The sequence below is a fragment of the Gavialis gangeticus genome, unplaced genomic scaffold (assembly GCF_001723915.1).
Source record: "Gavialis gangeticus isolate Ggan-Ray unplaced genomic scaffold, GavGan_comp1, whole genome shotgun sequence".
NCBI classification, from domain to species: Eukaryota; Metazoa; Chordata; order Crocodylia; family Gavialidae; genus Gavialis; species Gavialis gangeticus.
This window is the reverse complement of record NW_017729019.1, coordinates 15,827,810-15,844,725: the sequence shown is the minus strand read 5'-3', so window position 1 is coordinate 15,844,725 and position 16,916 is coordinate 15,827,810. Positions and strand designations below refer to the sequence as shown.

The 16,916-nt window shown below is 49.7% G+C and overlaps 1 protein-coding gene across 2 annotated transcripts; it reads left to right on the top strand.

Annotated features, from left to right (window-relative positions):
- Positions 1-3,067: 3,067 nt before the first annotated feature.
- Positions 3,068-16,272, top strand: LOC109295370. Of its 2 annotated transcripts, none has more exons than XM_019514194.1 (7): positions 3,068-3,631; positions 7,049-7,483; positions 8,178-8,296; positions 8,661-8,755; positions 10,128-10,249; positions 13,942-14,039; positions 16,184-16,272. In XM_019514194.1, the coding sequence occupies exons 1-6, from the start codon at positions 3,102-3,104 to the stop codon at positions 14,036-14,038; spliced, it is 1,398 nt and encodes a 465-aa protein (XP_019369739.1). In that variant the 5' UTR covers positions 3,068-3,101; the 3' UTR covers position 14,039; positions 16,184-16,272. The 2 variants fall into 2 exon arrangements, with proteins under 2 accessions (XP_019369739.1, XP_019369738.1); XM_019514193.1 differs by having other exon boundaries at positions 7,046-7,483.
- Positions 16,273-16,916: the final 644 nt, after the last annotated feature.

Below are 16,916 nucleotides of genomic sequence, written 5' to 3'. Positions count from 1 at the left end.
TGTTATTTTCCTGTAGCCAAGGAATATGTGAAAAGAGCTGGCATTTTCTGAGTGGTGCTTTGAGTTTAAAAAGGCAGTATTGGCAACTCTCATGATTTTTGGCGTTGTTAAAATCTACACTTTGGGAATGTGAAAAACTTAGGTTTTTTTTAATATATATTTATATACATATATATAAGAAAGAGCTAAGTTTTTCACATTCAAAAAGCGTAGACTTTAAGAACAATGCCAAAACTCATGAGAGTTGCCCATACTGAGAAGGCTGAGACCCATTGGTCTGCATGGCAGCTGAGACACACCTGTCTGAGGGCCCTGCTACACAGTCAAAAGGAAGCTGCATAGAAACCAGCGCTAGAGTGGTTCCACATTCTCAAGCACTAACTTAATAGCTAAGTTGGCTCTTTTTATAGCTGGAGAATCATTTTTAATCAGGTGATCAGTACTTTGCAGCCTGTGGCTGGTATAAAATGTACTGCACCATTAACCAGTTAATTGTATAGGAAATGTAATGTGCATCAGGGGCCCCCGAGCTAGTGTGAAACCAGTCAGTGGGAGTCAGAGGAAGTGGGATAGAAAGCCTGAGGTGGGCAGCCTGGCATGGGTCGTGGGCTATAGTTGTTACATCGCTGGAACTCTGATCACTGCAGTGTCAAGGAATAAGTGAAAGGAAAGAGCTGGTACCAATGCTGCACAGCTTACCTGGAGCAAACTCTCTCCAGGGGTGTGCAAGCCAAAGGAGGAAAAGAAAGTTTAAAGAATATAGGCTACTCAAGGAAGGGGCAGAACCAGAGACCGAGTGAGCCCAGCTGTGAGTGGGGAGGAGGGTGAGACTGCAGGAGCAGAAAGCTGGGGCAGCAGAGGGTGTAGGGCCAGAGAGGTGAGGAAAACAGAGGCTTAAAATCTTGCAGGAAGTGGTGGAAGGAGAGATGGTGGGGAAATAGCATCGTTTCTAGACTCAAAAGCGTGTTTGGGCGGGGTGGGGGAGAAGAAACACTGTGAGTTTGTACAGCACCAAGCACCACAGGACCCAGGTCAGAGTCAAGACATTTAAGGGCAGATGCAATACATGTGATAATAGGAAAGGAAAATGGTCTACCTTGTGGACACCAAAGCCCTATTCTTTCTAATGAAATCTATGAAATAATTACCTGAAGGGTGCAGGCAGGGCTGGGAAGAGGGAAACATTGCTAGGAAGGATGAGTTGAAATCTGGATGTCAGGTAAAAGAGTCTCGATACTAAGAGCTGTAACAGGCAGAGTTATCCACCTCCAGAAACTCCAACCCTTGTGACTATTCATTAAAGCTGTATTGATGAAACTCCAGTCCATGCACAGCCTGGCCCTATTGGGCCCTGTTCTAGCTGCAGCGCATCCGATTTGTGCTCTGATGCTGAGCAGCCCATCAAGAAACGGGGGAGTAAAAAAAAAAAATCTACTTGTCAACCCAGAGAAAAATCCCGATTTTCTAAAGTTTGTCCTGTGAGCTCAACTCCCTACCTGTTTTAAAGAGGTTAGATTTAACTCTAGCTTTGCATTCATGTGGATTCATTATATCTCAGTGCAGCATCTCAGTTGGACTACTTCACCCTACGAGTCAAGTCTTCCATGCCTAATATGGCGAGAAGCTTGGGTAGAGGAACTCAGCTATTTCCTCTTAGAAAGTGTGAAGATGGTGGGGGGGGGAGAAAACAAACACTATGGTAGCGAAACTTTGCATCCACCAAGATTTGATTTGCCAAAATAAAGCGCAGTAGTTAAAAGAAAATGGTCTATTTGCATTTGCCCCCAGAAAGGCTGCTACAGGATTGTGATATAAAAGAGGTATGTTTAAGATGGCCAGTTTCCTTGTTAATCCCCTCCCCACCTCCTTCCTATCAACAACCAAGTAACCAAAGTTAAATAAACAGGGTCAAAAACTATAGAGATCAGTGACCTCGGGTGAAACTTTTTTAAAGGGCTCTGGATTATGTTTCCAAGCGCTCAGCACCCACAGTGGGGTGGGGTGGAAGGAGTTCAAACAGACCCAGCAGCTCCCTTGTGACATCCACCCCTGGTATTTTTAGTTCCCAAATGGTCTCGAGCTCTTCTGGAAATCCCACCCACAACGGGTGAGAAGAAAAAAAACAACTAATTAAAACATGTAAAAATAAACCCCACCGACCCTGCCCTAAGCATACATTGGGCACAAGACACTTTAACCATTTTTAAGGCGCATTAAGGGTGCAGGTCTACATGTGCATGCCATTAATGTGCCTTAAAAATGGTGATTTTACGCTATTTGCGTCTAGATTTGGTAACTGCAAAAGCAGGTATCAGATTTAGGTGCAAATAGCTAAAGCGCCTCAACACGTGCAGGTTTGCCAAGGAACATGAATGCTGTGTGTCGATTGACTTGGGACTAAGGTCTAGTCGCAAGTCAGTCTGCGCACCACATTAACGTGCATATTAAGGCGATTTAAGCGCGCGTCTACGCATGCACGCGCTAAGGCTCATTAATGCAGCGAGTGGACTGACTTGGGACTCAAGTTAGAACCCGAGCCAGTCGACATACACAGCATTAATGCACCTTAGCACGTGCACACATAGATGCGTGCCTAAACCACCTTAATGTGCATTAGGCAAATGTGTGTTAAGTTTAGGCATGCATAAAACCACGTGCAGACGCACCCATTTACCCTCGAGGGAGCAGCGCTAGAGACCTAACAGAGTCCATAAGAGGCTTGCTGTTGTTGATTTGACGTGGCAGGTGCTCAGACACTGCGAGGACATGAACTTTTGAACAATACCATGCGAATGATCCGTATCGGAGGCCGGTTTGTGCTCGGTGCTGTACAAAGGACTGAGAAAATACAGCCCTGCTGCTGCAAAGAGCTAGCAAGGCGGTAGCCATGTAGACAAGCCGCATCCCTTATATATCCTTGTTAATCCCCTCCCCACCTCATCCTGATTGGCAGCCAAGTAACCCCTGCCTCCCCGTCCCCAGACCCGCTTCGCCCCAGGACCTGGGGCAGTTCTGAGCCGTTGGAGGCTCCGTTCGAAACCCTCCCAAGTTCCAGGCGGTTGAGCAGCCTCTGCCCAGTGCCCGGAGGGGACCCGTGCCCCATGCAGCCGACAGAGATGGACCCTCTGACTGTTCCCCCTCCTTCCAGCCGGCCCTCGCTGCTCCAGTTCTTCAGAAACCTCTTTGGGCTCAGGAAGGGTGCACGGAAGAGCCAAGAGACTGGTGCCGAGATGGAAGAAGTGGGAAACATCAGGGACCAAGAAGACACGAGCAACCCAGCAATTTCCTCCACCACCGAGTTCGAGACCATCCTGCCGGCGGGCAACAAGCTAAAGGGCGACCCCCTGGCCAAGGAGTCTCGGGGAGAGAGGCTGGAGGAGATCGTCAAGGAGCTGAAGGAAATCAGTCTCGGGGGGACCCCGTCAAGCAGGGGCGACCAGTCCCCTTCGATGCCAGACACCAGTGGCATGGAGATGGGAGACTCCTCCGACTGGCCCATGACAGACCTCTCCGAGAGCAGCGGTGGCATCGATGGCAGCAGGAGCGAGGAGGAGAATCACCTTGCAGGGGATGAAGGGGCAGCTCCTGCTCCTGATGCTGCTGATCCTCCGGCTCCTGATGGATGGAGGAGGTCAGGCCCAAGGGACACCCCGGGGGGGCGGGAATCAGTGGGGTGAATGAAAGATTGCAGAGCACTAAAACTGGCCTGAGGTGTTTCATTGCCACGAGGTTGCAAAGGGCATGGCATGCACCTTGCAAGGCTGGCAGTTGCCTGTACTCTGCATTTCTTGGCTTACAGAGGTTTGAGGCTGGAGCAAGTCAGCTTCACGCTACATTAACATGTGGTTTGCACATCGATATGCAGAGATCCTTTAGGCCTGAATGCCGCCTGCTCAAAACTTCCCACTGCTGCATTCTTGCTAGAGCTGCTCTGGCAATGTGCTGATGTTTGGCTCAGTGCACTGTCTGGACCTGCTCCAAGCGGCCGTGCTAGCTCTCCTACTCTTGCTATTATTATAGCAGCAAGTCCAAGGTAGATCAGTGCAGATGCAGCCTTACAGCTGTGTTCCTTGCAGATACTTGGTGTCCTTTTGCACTGGGGAAGGCCAGTTTAGCAGCTCTCTCACCTCATTAGCCACCAACAATACAGGTGCTTTTGTAGCAATGTTTCAGGGATGTATTAGATAGCTGTGTTGGTCTGAGACAAAAAGAAATGCAAAAATCTAGGACTTTTTTTTGCAGTTTCTCAGTTGGTCTAATAAGAGGTATCATTTCTGAACCAAGAGTTCTAGGTTTTTGCATTTCTTTTGGCAGGAGTGTCATTCTTAGACCACATATGAAGTATTGTGAATACTTTGTGGGCTGCTACGGGTAGAGTCTGGGCAGATCACAGCAGGGTATGTTTGGTCACACTAGTTGAGCCGACCAGTTTTACTTTTGCTGCTGGCTAAGGACCCGCTGTTCACGGCCCTTGCCTCTGCTACAGTCAGGCTAATAGATAAATAGGCCTGTGCAAAGCAGCTAGTATTAGAACGGGGGCTTTTTTTTAAAGCAGCGAGCTAGGGCGGGCAGGGGTGCCCCTATGGTCCCCTCTCCCCGCCCCTAGTACTTACCCGCTCCTAGTCAGCTGCAGCTCCCTGCTGCAGCCTCCCGGGACTGCCCGAATCATCAAAGCTCTCCGAATCTTTTTCGAAGATTCGGAGAGCTTTGAATCAATTCGGACCTTTAAATTGGTCCCGATTCAATTCGGATTCAGAGATTCGACCACCGAATTGAGCCAAATCACATCGCCACCCGAAGCTTCGCACACCCCTAGCAGATAATACTGGGAAGCCACCCAGGCTTGGTAGCGATGCAAAACAAACAAATTAAACAAATAAGTGAGACCTTAGCCATCTTCCAGTGGCTCTTCCAGGCTTCACCTCCTGGTTGCATCTTATCTTTCAGAGGCTTTGCAGAGCCTGCAGGCTTGCACAAGAAAGCAAATGATCAAGCAAACAAACAGAGAGAGAAAAGCCCTGCTCCTGCTTCTCCTAGTGGCTGTTTAACCCATGGTGGCTCCAGGCAGTCTGTTCCTTGGCCAGATGCAGCCCCTTGGGCCTGCTTTCAGTGTCTTTTATCCTTCCCATCTGGGCTTAGGTGGCTAACCCTCTCTCACTCCCCACACCAGTGTCAGCTCCCTTGCTGCGGGACTCACTACGTCCCAGGACCTGGTTCCCCAGCCTCCCAGGTCTGGGGTGGGTATGCAGAGGTGCTTCTGGGGTGTGGGGCTGTTCAGACTCCCCCGAGCCCCTAGTAACAGGGCAGGGCCCTGTTCCATACTTGTGGATACCTCTCTTCACCTTCACAATCTTGAAGCCCACTAATGAGCAGCTGTGTAACATCTCTGTAGCAATTGTTGCCTTGGGAAAGTGGTGGTTTAATGGACGGTATTTATGGTTGCCTTAGATGTGCTGGGAACACAGAAGAGGAGCTACCGCTGTAAAATGATTAGCTAGGTCCACACAACAACCAACAGCAAATGCTGCCCAGACGGGCACTGATTGGGTCTGGGGAGTCTTTTGACTCTAGTGATGGGATGGATCTGTGACTGGCTGTGGTGGGGACGGGTACATGCATCTGTGAATGACCGAGAGGGGGAAGAAAGGAGTCATCAAAGATGCCAGGAAATGGGTTTGAAAATACTAGATCTGACAGTGAGAGAAGTAATTCAGAGGCCAGGAAGTGGTATTGGCCATCAGGAAGTTGGGAGGTCATTAGGTTATTTAGGCCCCAACTGTAATGCACCAACAACCTGAGGGGTTTGCAAGAACAGTGCAGTTCTCCCTGGACACGGCGGAGGCATGTCCAGTGCAGACGGGGAAGGAACGGTGCTACGACCCAACTCCACTGTTCAGGAACATGTGACAGTCCTGTCTGGTCTCTCTTTCATTGAACTTGGTCATAGCCATGTCAGCATGGTGCAGTACTGAGATCGCAAGCGCACTGGATTTGACGCTCCAGTGCCCTGACCCCGAGCAGTCACTCGCCTCAGTGCAGGAAGGGTGCAGAAGGCACCCAGACCCCTGTGGTCCTATTTGCACCCATTCAGCATTGACAGAGAGGACAACATGGATTGCAGAGAAGACGATCCACTGACTGCTACAGTGCAGGTGGGATCTTTGACCTCTGGAAAATAGTCCTCCAAAACAACAGCCCGCACATGAGCTGAGAACTAAGGACAGCCCTACATTAGGAAATGCTTTCTCTGCTACCAATCCTACTAGAATACGCACCGCTTTTTCCAGCAGGAAGTGCTTTCACCAGCATAGCTCATAATGGTTCCCTGAGGGAAATAAACCCTAGCAGGAAAAGCACATACATGCCAGTTTAACCACTGGCATTCTGGCTACTGTAGAAAAATTGTAGGAAAATAACGTCCCTAGCTGACATGGCTGTACCAGCCAAGTTTTTTATGGTAGACCGGGACACCAATGGAACTGTAAACTCTATCAAAATTAGGTGGTTTATTATTAGTATTGTGACAAATGAAAGATGTCCCAGTGGTAAACAGCACTGCTGCTTTCCAGAGAAGTTTTCTGTAACCCCACAGCAGCAGGAAACGTCACATCTTAGCTTCCTTTATTTGTTCCACGCACCAGGTCTCCCTTTTCTCTGCACTTCTTCACTCTCCTTTCCCTTCCTGCCCCTGCCACAGGAGGTCAGAAGTGATGAGCTAAATGCAGCGCTCTTGCCAAAGGCTGTCACACACAGCACAGGTAACAGCAGCAGAGTTACATCAACACAGCCAACGTCAAATGAAAGGAGAGGGGAGAAAGGACCTAAAAGTAGGTCTGTGTGTGTGACAGAGCTGACGGCGTACACAGCTGCCATCACTTCTCTGCCCCTTGTCCTGGCAAGTTCTGACCTGTTGGAAGAGGCTTAGTTTGAACCATCAGTACTAAGCTGCTGAGAAGCCTCAGCCCAGGCCCAGGTCCCCTCCAGGCCCCAGCGCCCTGCTAACCCTGGCAGAGGTGGATCCTCTGACAGTTCGCCCTCTTTTCAGCAGGCCCTCGCTGCTCCAGCTCCTCAGGAATCTCCTTGGGCTCAGGAAGAGCACACGGGAAGGCCAAGGAACCAGTGCTAGGGTGAAAACAATGGGAAACATCAAGGACCAAGATGCAGACAACCCAGCAGATCCAGCAGCAGCTGAGTCTGAGCCCATCCTGCCGTCAGGCAAACAGCTAACAGGCAACCCCCTGGCTGATGAACCTCAGGAAAACACACTGGAGGAGTTTGTGGAGGAGATCAAGGAAGAACTGAAGGAAATCAGTCTTGGAGGCACCTCTCTAACCAGGGGCATGGAGATGGGAGACACTCCAGGCTTTGCTAACATCCCTCTGAGTAGGGAAGGCAGAATGGCACAGGAGCTAGATGGCAAAACCTCTGGCCAGGCAGTGAAGTTCATGGAAGAAGCTTCTGGGGACACAGGATCTTTGAGAAAGTAAGTTGATTGTTAGACCTGGACCAGCTTCAGGTCTCACAGCAATCATCAGCCAACCTCTCTTTATTTCAGTGAGATCAGCGCTGGGCCTTGGGCTGGTAAGGAGGGTCCTGAGATGTGTGATGGTGAATAGGAAATAATTGTGTGAGGCCAGGTGGGCAACTAGAAACCAGTGAGACATTGGACAGTTGTTTTTTTCCCCCCAAAGAGCAGCAAGGTTGAGCATTATGAAAGATAACAGGCCATTTCATTTAGCGCTTGGTCACACTGATATGAGCCCATGAATTTCTGTAAAGTCAGTCCCTCTCACCAACTGCCATAGACTTTCACATCCAGCCCTGGCCAACCAGACTACAAAAACATACTGATCTTCACCAGGACCAGTGCTCTAAGCAAAAGGGCCAGATTCTGCTTCCAGTTCACACCAGTAAGTCTGCTGTAACTCTACCAAAACCCAGGTGTTCCTTTGTACACACCCTAGTGTCTATGAGAGAGCTGCACTGTGTGTCCTTTCCGACCATGACCTCTGTAGGTCAAGGTTGCCAACAATGAGGACAATCGGTATCAGCTGTAGTGTCTACTCTGAGTTGGCTAGAGAGTTTGTTCCTTTGTTTGGAGGCCACAGAGATGCGCGTCCCTCTGTTCCAGCCCACGTATTGACATCCTACCATGCATAACTGTGCTTTGGGGTCAGGGCCAGGGTCTCCCAGGTTCTGCTGGCCGACACCGAAGGGCTTGCATCAGCTGCAGGAGACCTGCCAACACCCATGGAGGACTTCAGTGCTGAGGACGAGAGAGAGCATCTGCTCAAAGGTGAGGGTCATGTACTCTGCTGTTGGGAGAGGCTTCTGACTACGTATCTGCATAAAGACTGGCTGATATAATAAACCCGTATCACCCTGAGACACAAACACCTTTAATGCTATTGTCCTGCTAGGTAATTTAACACGCTGTCATCTGTTTAAATACACAAGGGGAAATTGTCTGCTGGGGTAACTCCATTCACTCCCCTGGAGGTGCACCAGCAGAGGAGGGCTAGGGCTTGGCCCAGGGGGGCAGGAACTTGCTCACATGCTGTACATGAGGCGCATGTTATCATTCCATATAGGGCAGCATAAAGGATGTAGGAGATGGCCTTTAAAGGATTTGTTTCTTAATTTGGGATCTTTTTCAACAGAGGACCTTCATGCAGAATCTCCCAAGGAAGAGCTGTCTCCCTGGAACAAGCTCATCAGCTTGTACAAGCAGCAGTGGAAGCTTCCTGTTCCCAAGGTGGGTTACACGTGATACACGATTGCACATGAATTGTGGAGCTGGAAGAGACCTCAAGGGTCATCTGGTCTGGCTCCCTCCATGAATGCGCAATGCTGCTCCTAAATCGTCCTTAACCAGTGCTTACCCACCCGCTTTTTGAAAACCTCCAAGGCGCTTGTAGGTCACAAACTGGATTAATCACATCTCTCGTGAGAAAAGAGACTGTCAGTAGCATGGTGTGGGCTTCTGTCACTCATCCTGGTTAAAGCACTGCCCAGAACTTCCCATTCCAAGGTTTTTACCCTGTTGGAAGCTGTGGGGCTCTGGGGACATCCCTGCAGACCGCTGCAGCTTCTTCTACTGGAACTGGAGATTGGCAATAGACTCTGCTGGGCTTTACACAGGGTGCTGCACTTAGGGGCATACTGGTTAAGTGCATAACCCAACACCAACCCCAACTTGTTGCCTATCGTTTCCATTGTAACCAACTCTGGTTCTTCCCCTATCATAGCGCATAACCACTTAATTGCTGTGCATATCACAGATCCACTGTCTGGTTTGTAAGTTAACAGCACCCTGCCTGCTAATTGTACTGGCCACTTTATACTCTGTAATTAAATGTACCCCGTTTCACTGCCCCATGAATGTCAAAGGGCTGCTATGAAGAGCCTTGAAAATGCAGGGAGCTAGCCAGATTCAGGGCTGCTAATACCACAGCCCTGAAGCTGCCAAGGAAGTGATTGAGCATCGTTTTAGAGGGCTGTCCGGGGGGTTAACAGCACCACAAGTGACCCAAACCTTTCATTTTCAGGGCTTCTAAAAGTCAATGTCCCAGCTTACTATTAACAATCAAGGCCCCATTTCTACTGTAACGGGTGTTGCACCCAGTTATCCCCTTCAGGACATGATCCGTTGGCTGGCTGCAGGCAGCAGAGAGGGAGTGATGGGCACTGTTTTAAAAACAATGCTGGAAACATGTCTGAAGCCATTTAAAAAAAGTTTTCAACTAATTTCCCCTCTCTAGTCTGCCACGCCCTCTTACAGGATGTGAAGCTGCTTGAATACGGGAGACAGGCCCAGCAAGCGGTGAGAACATGGTTAGACCTGACTTCTTTTTGTCACCCATTCCACGTGACTTTGAGCAAGCCATTCTCCTTGGCCATGCCTCAGTTTCCCCACTTGTAATGGGATAACAGCATGCACAGCTTGCCAAGACCTTTTGAGCTCTTTGGAAGGGAATCGCAATCCAGAAGGGCAATGGATTTTCAAGATCAGCGCCTGGAAATGGTTTCTTGGCATTCCCCAAGTTGGAGGATAGAGCGCATGTTGATGTGAGTCTGTTTTCTCTCTTCTCATCTCATCTTTCATTTCCCTGCAATTCTACCTCCAGGAAAACCCGCTGGAGTGGAAAAAAGAAGAAGGCTCCCCTGTAAATCTAACCGCTTCTGGTTTTGTGACACCCGTGCCTCACCACATCTCTGCAGAGTCCTTTGGCACTACCGTCATCTGTAGGTGAGCTCTCCTGCTCTCTTCTGGAGGGGAAGCAAGTGTAATATTCACCTCCATTCCCCAAGCCCAGATTGGCCACGTTCCGAAATCTGTCTCGTTCCACCCAGCTCGGCAGGTCAATGTGAACTATATTTAAGTATTCTGTTGGGCCACGTGATGTGGATTTTGGCTGTGGTCCAGCGACCGTGGTGAATTGGAAGGCACGGGCTGGTTATACTCAGTCTAAAGTGCCAATCTACCCTGCCTTATACTCACTCTAATCACTAGGTGGGGCTGCTCGACTTGAAATGAAATACAAGTGGATACCGTCAGTACCAAGGAGTGGTAAAGGATGGCAGAGGGCAGCTTAAAGAGGGGGAAACAGATTTCTTCTTCATGTGCCTTATGAAATAAATTATGCAAATATCCCAGTGTTTAAAACTGCAGGGGACAAGCCAGCATAAATATAGTACCAAACACTGTGTGGTGATGGCCTGGCTGGCTGCGTGCTGCTACTGCTGGGAATGTCTGGGCAACAGAGCTAAAATTCACTTTGGGTTTCATGCTTCACAGTTGCTCGAGTGAAAGGAGAATCTTTAATTGAGCAGCTGAGGTCCTGGCACACAGCTGAGCAGTCTCTGCTCTGCCCTGTAGGGAGCACTGCTGTGTCCAGGCCCCCATCTTCCATGTATGTCTACAAAGAACGTGACTTGATTGTTTCTCTAAGCAGCACACAAGTGACTAAGTGAAAGCTCCTCCACGTCTTCCCTTTTACTCTGAGCTATTATAAAAATCCTAATCACTGACAACAGGTGCCACGTTGGCTAAGAATCCACATATTAGGGCTGGACCTATCTCTCTTTCGCTCTATTTGTACAGCACCTAGCACGTGGGTTCCTGGTCCCTGAGTGGAGTTTCTAGCACAACTGCAATACAAACAATAAGCAAGACAGCCTGTGCCTGGCCAGGTTGTATTATTAGCATTCTCTTCTAGGGGGCAGTTTCAGTCAAAGCACCAGTCTGCCCTGCAAAGTGGACTCTGATAAGAATTAGGTGCACATTTAATGCACATTAGCCCAATTTAAGGCACATTACAGACACACATCTAGATGTGTACACCCTTAATGCACCTTAAAAATGGCAATTTAAGGCTATTCAAGCCTAAATTTGATACCTGCACAGAGCAGGTATCAAATTTATGTGCGACTAGCTAAATCGCATTAACAAATGTGTAGACGTGTTAATGTGCATTAACGTAGTGCGTGCCCATTGACCTGAGACTAACTTTAGTCCCAAGTTAGTCCGCACGCCACATTGATGTGTGCTACTGCATCTACATGCTTGCTAATGTCATTTAGCTCTTTGCACATAAATTTGATACCTGCTTTATGTGTGGGCGTGTAGACATGTGCCGAGATCATCTTAATGCGCATTAGGCAAATGCACATTACATTTAGGCGCATGTAAAAGCACACGTAGACATGCCTATAGAATCACAGAAAATGAGGGTTGGGAGGGACCTCAGGAGGTCACATCTGGTCCAGTCTCCTGCTCAAAGCAGGACTGGCCCCAGTTAGATCATTCCATCCAGGGCTTTGTCAAGCTGGGCCTTAAAACCCTCCAAGGATGGAGAGTCCACAACCTCTCTAGGTAACCTGTTCCAGTGCTTCATCACCCTCCTAGTAGGAAAGTTTTTCCTAATATCCAGCCTAAACCTCTCGTGCTCCAACTTGAGTTCTGTCGTCTGCCACCACTGAGAACAGCCCAGTTCCGTCCTCTTTGCAACCCCCCTGCAGGGAACTGAAAACTGCTATCAAATCCCCTCTCAGTCTTCTCTTCTCCAAACTAAATAAACTCAATTCCCTCAGCCTCTCCTCGTAAGTCCCCAGCCTCCAAACCATTTTTGTTGCCCTCCGCTGTACTTTTTCCATCTTGCCCACATCCTTTCTATAGTGGGGGGCCCAAAACTGGACACTACTCCAGATGTGGCCTCAGCAGTGCAGAGGGAGGATGCAGGAGGTAAAGTAGTCTGCAGCTTACTCTCCTTTGGCTGGAGTGGCTGTACAACAGCAAATAGTCACTTGCATTAGGCAAGCCACATGCCCTGACTTGCAGATCTGCAGGGAGCTGACAGATTTCTTAAGAAGGGGCCATTTTTAGAACCAGCAATAGGATGAGCTGTAAAAGCAAGCTGGGTGCTGCATTCCTACACAGATGTCCAAACACCCACCCTGGCCCCATGGACGTCTTTGGCTGTCTGAGCAGTGGGGTGGGTGTCGCTCTGCTGAGGTTCTTGCTGCAGTGCGGTGTCGAGGCTCCGGTGTGGCACTTCTCGTGGGCACTAAGCTCACCTGCTCCGTGTAAAGAACCAACAGATCCGGCCCACTTTCCTGTAATAGCTGTTAGAGCTTGCTCAACATTAATCAAGCAGACTGCTTGCCCATGTCCAGAAGCCAGCTTGTGCTTTTCAGAAGTTGGAAAAGCAGTCAAGCTGTCACTGGCTTAGAACAAAAGAAATACACTTTCTGTTACTCCATTGTATGAGCAAGGGGGAAGGAAGGAGTTTTGGCTTCTCCGTGCAGCTATTGTGCGGACGATGCAGGTTGCATAGTCCATGTGTCTGCACCTCTGGAATCGGAACTCGTGGTAGGGGTGATAGCTTTTATTAGACCAACTAGATTTTTGCAAAAAAAAAACCTCTTGAATTGCAAGCTTTCAGGCACAAGCACCCTTCTTCAGGCCCAGGACCTCCATAGCACCTCTGGAAGCACTCCAGAGACTCTCAGCAACTGGGGATGGAGAAGGTTGTGTCGCTGACCCATACCCACCTCCTTTCTCCACAGCTGCCTATTCAGGATGACTCCTTCCAGTCACTTGCAGTGTCCCAAACACTGGGGCCCCCACCACCTTCCCTGAGGAAATGAATTCAGTATCTACCAGATTTTCCTCCTAACCAAGCAGAAGCAAACCTCATGGGCCGAGAAAGCTAAAATCCGGGGACTATGTTGAACAGGAGCCGAGACTCCTGCAGATCCCTAGACAGGCTCCTCGGTGAACTGAGAGGCCATCCAGCCAGTAATTAAAAAATTCCTTTTTGGCAAACTGCCCCTTGGTCCCAGCAGGTCCTTGTGAATCAGGCACATTCTCTGACTGCCCCTTGGCTATGGGATGCCCTGACCTCGGTCTTAGTACAGAGATGCTGTGTGTACTAAGATGCTGGGGCCTGGGAACGATGCACAGCTTGACTAGCACAAGGATGGCTCTCACCCCAGAATTGTTTCTGTTTCTGCTCCCTGGCAAGGTTATAAGGCCTGAAGGCCTAGAATAGGATCTGGGAGCTCACCATCATGCAGCAAAATGGAAACATGTGCAATGGGCCCAATTCTGCTGTTACATCCATATGAATCCACGGTAGCTCTTCAACACTGCAGGGACCGTGGCTCCCCTAGGCTCTGGAGGAGAATTTGACTCTGTGCCTCTTCTATTCAGCAGCTCTCAGATTTCTTTTCATTCCTAGACGTGGCCTGTGCTGGAACCAGGACACCTGGCTTTTGGTCCCAGCTCTGCTCATCTAGGAGCTGGGGCTCGTGAGGCTTCGTCCACTAGCTGTGTGGGTGACACTAGACGAGGACGTAGTGTTACTCCTGTTGTCACTACGGTTTGTGGGGTGAATTCCACTGATGGTCTTTTCTGATGCACTTATTTCTCCAATCGAGGCTTCCCAGAGACAGAGTGGAGGAGACCATTGATCACTGTGGAAGAGCCGAGGTCGACCTGAGAGCAAATGGACCAGGAGCTCCTGAAGAAGGCTGAGGTCAGTCTGGAAAGGAAAGGCCCTGGGTGACTGAATTACCCCCTGCATGTGCAACATGCTCTGCACATTCATTCCTGCCTCTGTGCCCCTGGGTTGTCTGTCAACCTCTTAGACGCAGGCATAAAGCACCCACTTTGCATGGGGATTTTTGAGTGTTCAGAATCAACAAGGCGCGGGTGCACAGTGTGAGCACAGGGCATGTGAAGGGATGAATGCTGGGTTGTATTCTTGCTTCTGCCACTGATTCACTGTGTGACCTTGGGCAACTCGCTTAAGTTGAGACCTTTACAAAAGGAGCTCATAAGCAGGCACCTAAATACACGGCCTGGTTTTCCGCAGTGCTGAACATCCAGCCGGTCCCACTGGAACACAGCATGTGTGAAAATCAGGCCGTTTAACTAGGTAGCTAAACATTGGATTTAGTAGCTTAACTTAGGCCCCCAGGATTGGAAATCCTGGTCATAACCTGCCCCCTGGCTCCATTCTCCCTTCTGTGCAGTGGAAGCGGTCACAGTTGTGTTGCAGGGGTTAGCAGAACATTTCATAACACGGTTCGAAATCCATGGCTGGCACAAAGTTCAGAGTATGAGACCATCATTGGCTAAAGGAACGACCAATCACCACGGGGAGGAAGTGCGATGAATTTCCAAACTCGGGGCTGTAAAGGCAACTTTGTCCCTGGATCCTGGTTAATGATCATTCCCCTCACCTGAGCTCAGAGCTGGTAGGAGCCCAGGGCAGCTCTATATCACCTGGCAGCCATCCAGCCAGCAGGGTGGCTGAAAGGAAGGAAAAAGCTGTTGCTTCTCTTCCACATGCAGGAAAAACATGTCTGGAACCTAGCAAGGAGAAGTGCCATGGGGCATGTGCCAAGCCCGCTGCCCGCTATGTGTGTGTGGGTTTGGGTGTGCGTGTGCATGGTGCCCCTGTGATTTTTCAGTGGGTTTTGATTTGTTCAAAGACTAGTTGTTTGCCTTTTTTTCCGTGGCTGCAGTGGGGGAAGGGAAGCTTCCAAATTTCATTATAAAACCCTAATGCGGAGGCAGCCGCTTTGTTTTGAATAATCAAGCAATGAGTTTGAGGCTTCCCCCCCCCACTCAACTCTCTTTGTGGCTGGATCTCTGCGTGATGTGCAGGCAGCAGTAGTTTGCTTCAGAGCATTTAATGCTAAGATTGATGAGAGCTCCTTCTGCCCCTTCCTCCTTTCAGTCGGTTGGTGCTCTTCCCCCTCCCTGCCCTCTCTGAATTATGCTCTGGGTATGTGGGGAGAACTGACCCTAACGGTGTACACAGCCGAGATGCTCTGAGGGCTCTGTAAACAGATAAATAGTAGATAAATATGATCCTCATTTGCAAATGGTAAGCTGAGACAGAGAGGCCCACGGGCACATGATCAGTGCTTGGAAAAAAATCAGTCTTTAGCAACACATTGCATCGGTGGGGTTAGAACCCAGGAGTCCCCATGCACCTGCTGTGGTGCATTAAAAAGCCCAAGCCACGAGAAACCACAGATGTGAGTGCCAGACACACCCATGGGAGCTGAATCTTGAGGCCCTGTCAGCAATCACAAAACCAACCCCATTTTTCAGCCTTGGTGCAGCTGTACTGGCATAAGCCCTAGTGTAGGCAGGGCTCTGCACCTCTTTATGGCAAGTCCTTCAAAGCCTGGTGGCAGAAGCAGCCAAGTCCTGTTTCTTCTGGCACTTGCACCATTGCTAACAGCAGCTTGTAAAGTGAAATAACAGCTGCCGAAGAGAAATGAAGAGGCACAGGGGAGGCTGGGATCTGAAATGAGCAGGGGGCAGAGATACCCATGGCATGCTGGTGCAGGTGGCAGGCACTGCAGACGAGCAGGTTCTTGCACCTGTAATGGTGGGATCCTGGGAATGGGCTGCTCAGGTCACTCCTGAGTAAGAAAGTAGGAAGGGAAGAGAGACCAGGGTCAGAGCTTACTAGGGCTTGAAGGCCCCATTATGACCAACTGCCCTGACCTCCTGCAGACCCAGCCAGGAAACCTGAGCGGGCAGTGGGATTGCCCATGTGAGACTGGCCCTCAGAAGAGCAGCCTGGCGTGCAAGCTGTCGGTGGGACTTTGGTGGACAGCAGTGTGATTGGCTAACACACTCTTTTTCTGCCCTGGCTAGAGCCTGCTCCTCAAAGAGACCGGAGAGCAGCCCCAAGACCAAGCTGCATCTTTTCGTTTGAGCTGCAACCCCTTATCCACCAAGGGAAAGAAGACTGAGACCTTTTCTTTGGCTGCAACAGGCTGCTGTCTGGAACAAGGACTGTTCCAAAAAGCCCTTTAACTTCACTCTTCTTCCTGTTTCCTCCTTTATGTCTTTTTAAAGGGCCCCAGGGTGTACCTCCTGCCTTCCCTACCCGCCCCCACCGCAGCCCTTCCCATCCCTAACCAGCTTGGCTTTTCTTTAGAGTAGGTGCTTTACGTTAATTGATCGTGCCCATGTTTCCCTGTCGGACTCCTGTCCCTGCTAAAGGAATTCTATGTTCAATTCGCTTTCCTCTTTATTTACCAGCTCTTTCCAGTTTCCACATTCAAGAACCCCGTGTAAAAAGCTGCAGGGGGGTAAGTTGGAGGGTAAGAATAAACATTTGCCCTGAGAAATCCCTGCTTCTTGTTGAGTGAGCAGGGGCTGATTTGAAGGGAAGACTTTCACTGGAGGGTGGGAGAAGGGGCACCGTCTGCTTGCTTTAGAGATCGGCCCCCATTTTAGGTCTCCCTCCCCTTGTCTGCGTAGATCAGGGGACAGAGAAGAGAGGTGTCCCATCCCTTTGTTGGCTCTCAGGGGCTTTTGGCATCCCACCCCTCTTGCTATGGCAGCGCCAGGCCTCCCTCCCCCGTGCGGTGTCCCTGCTTCT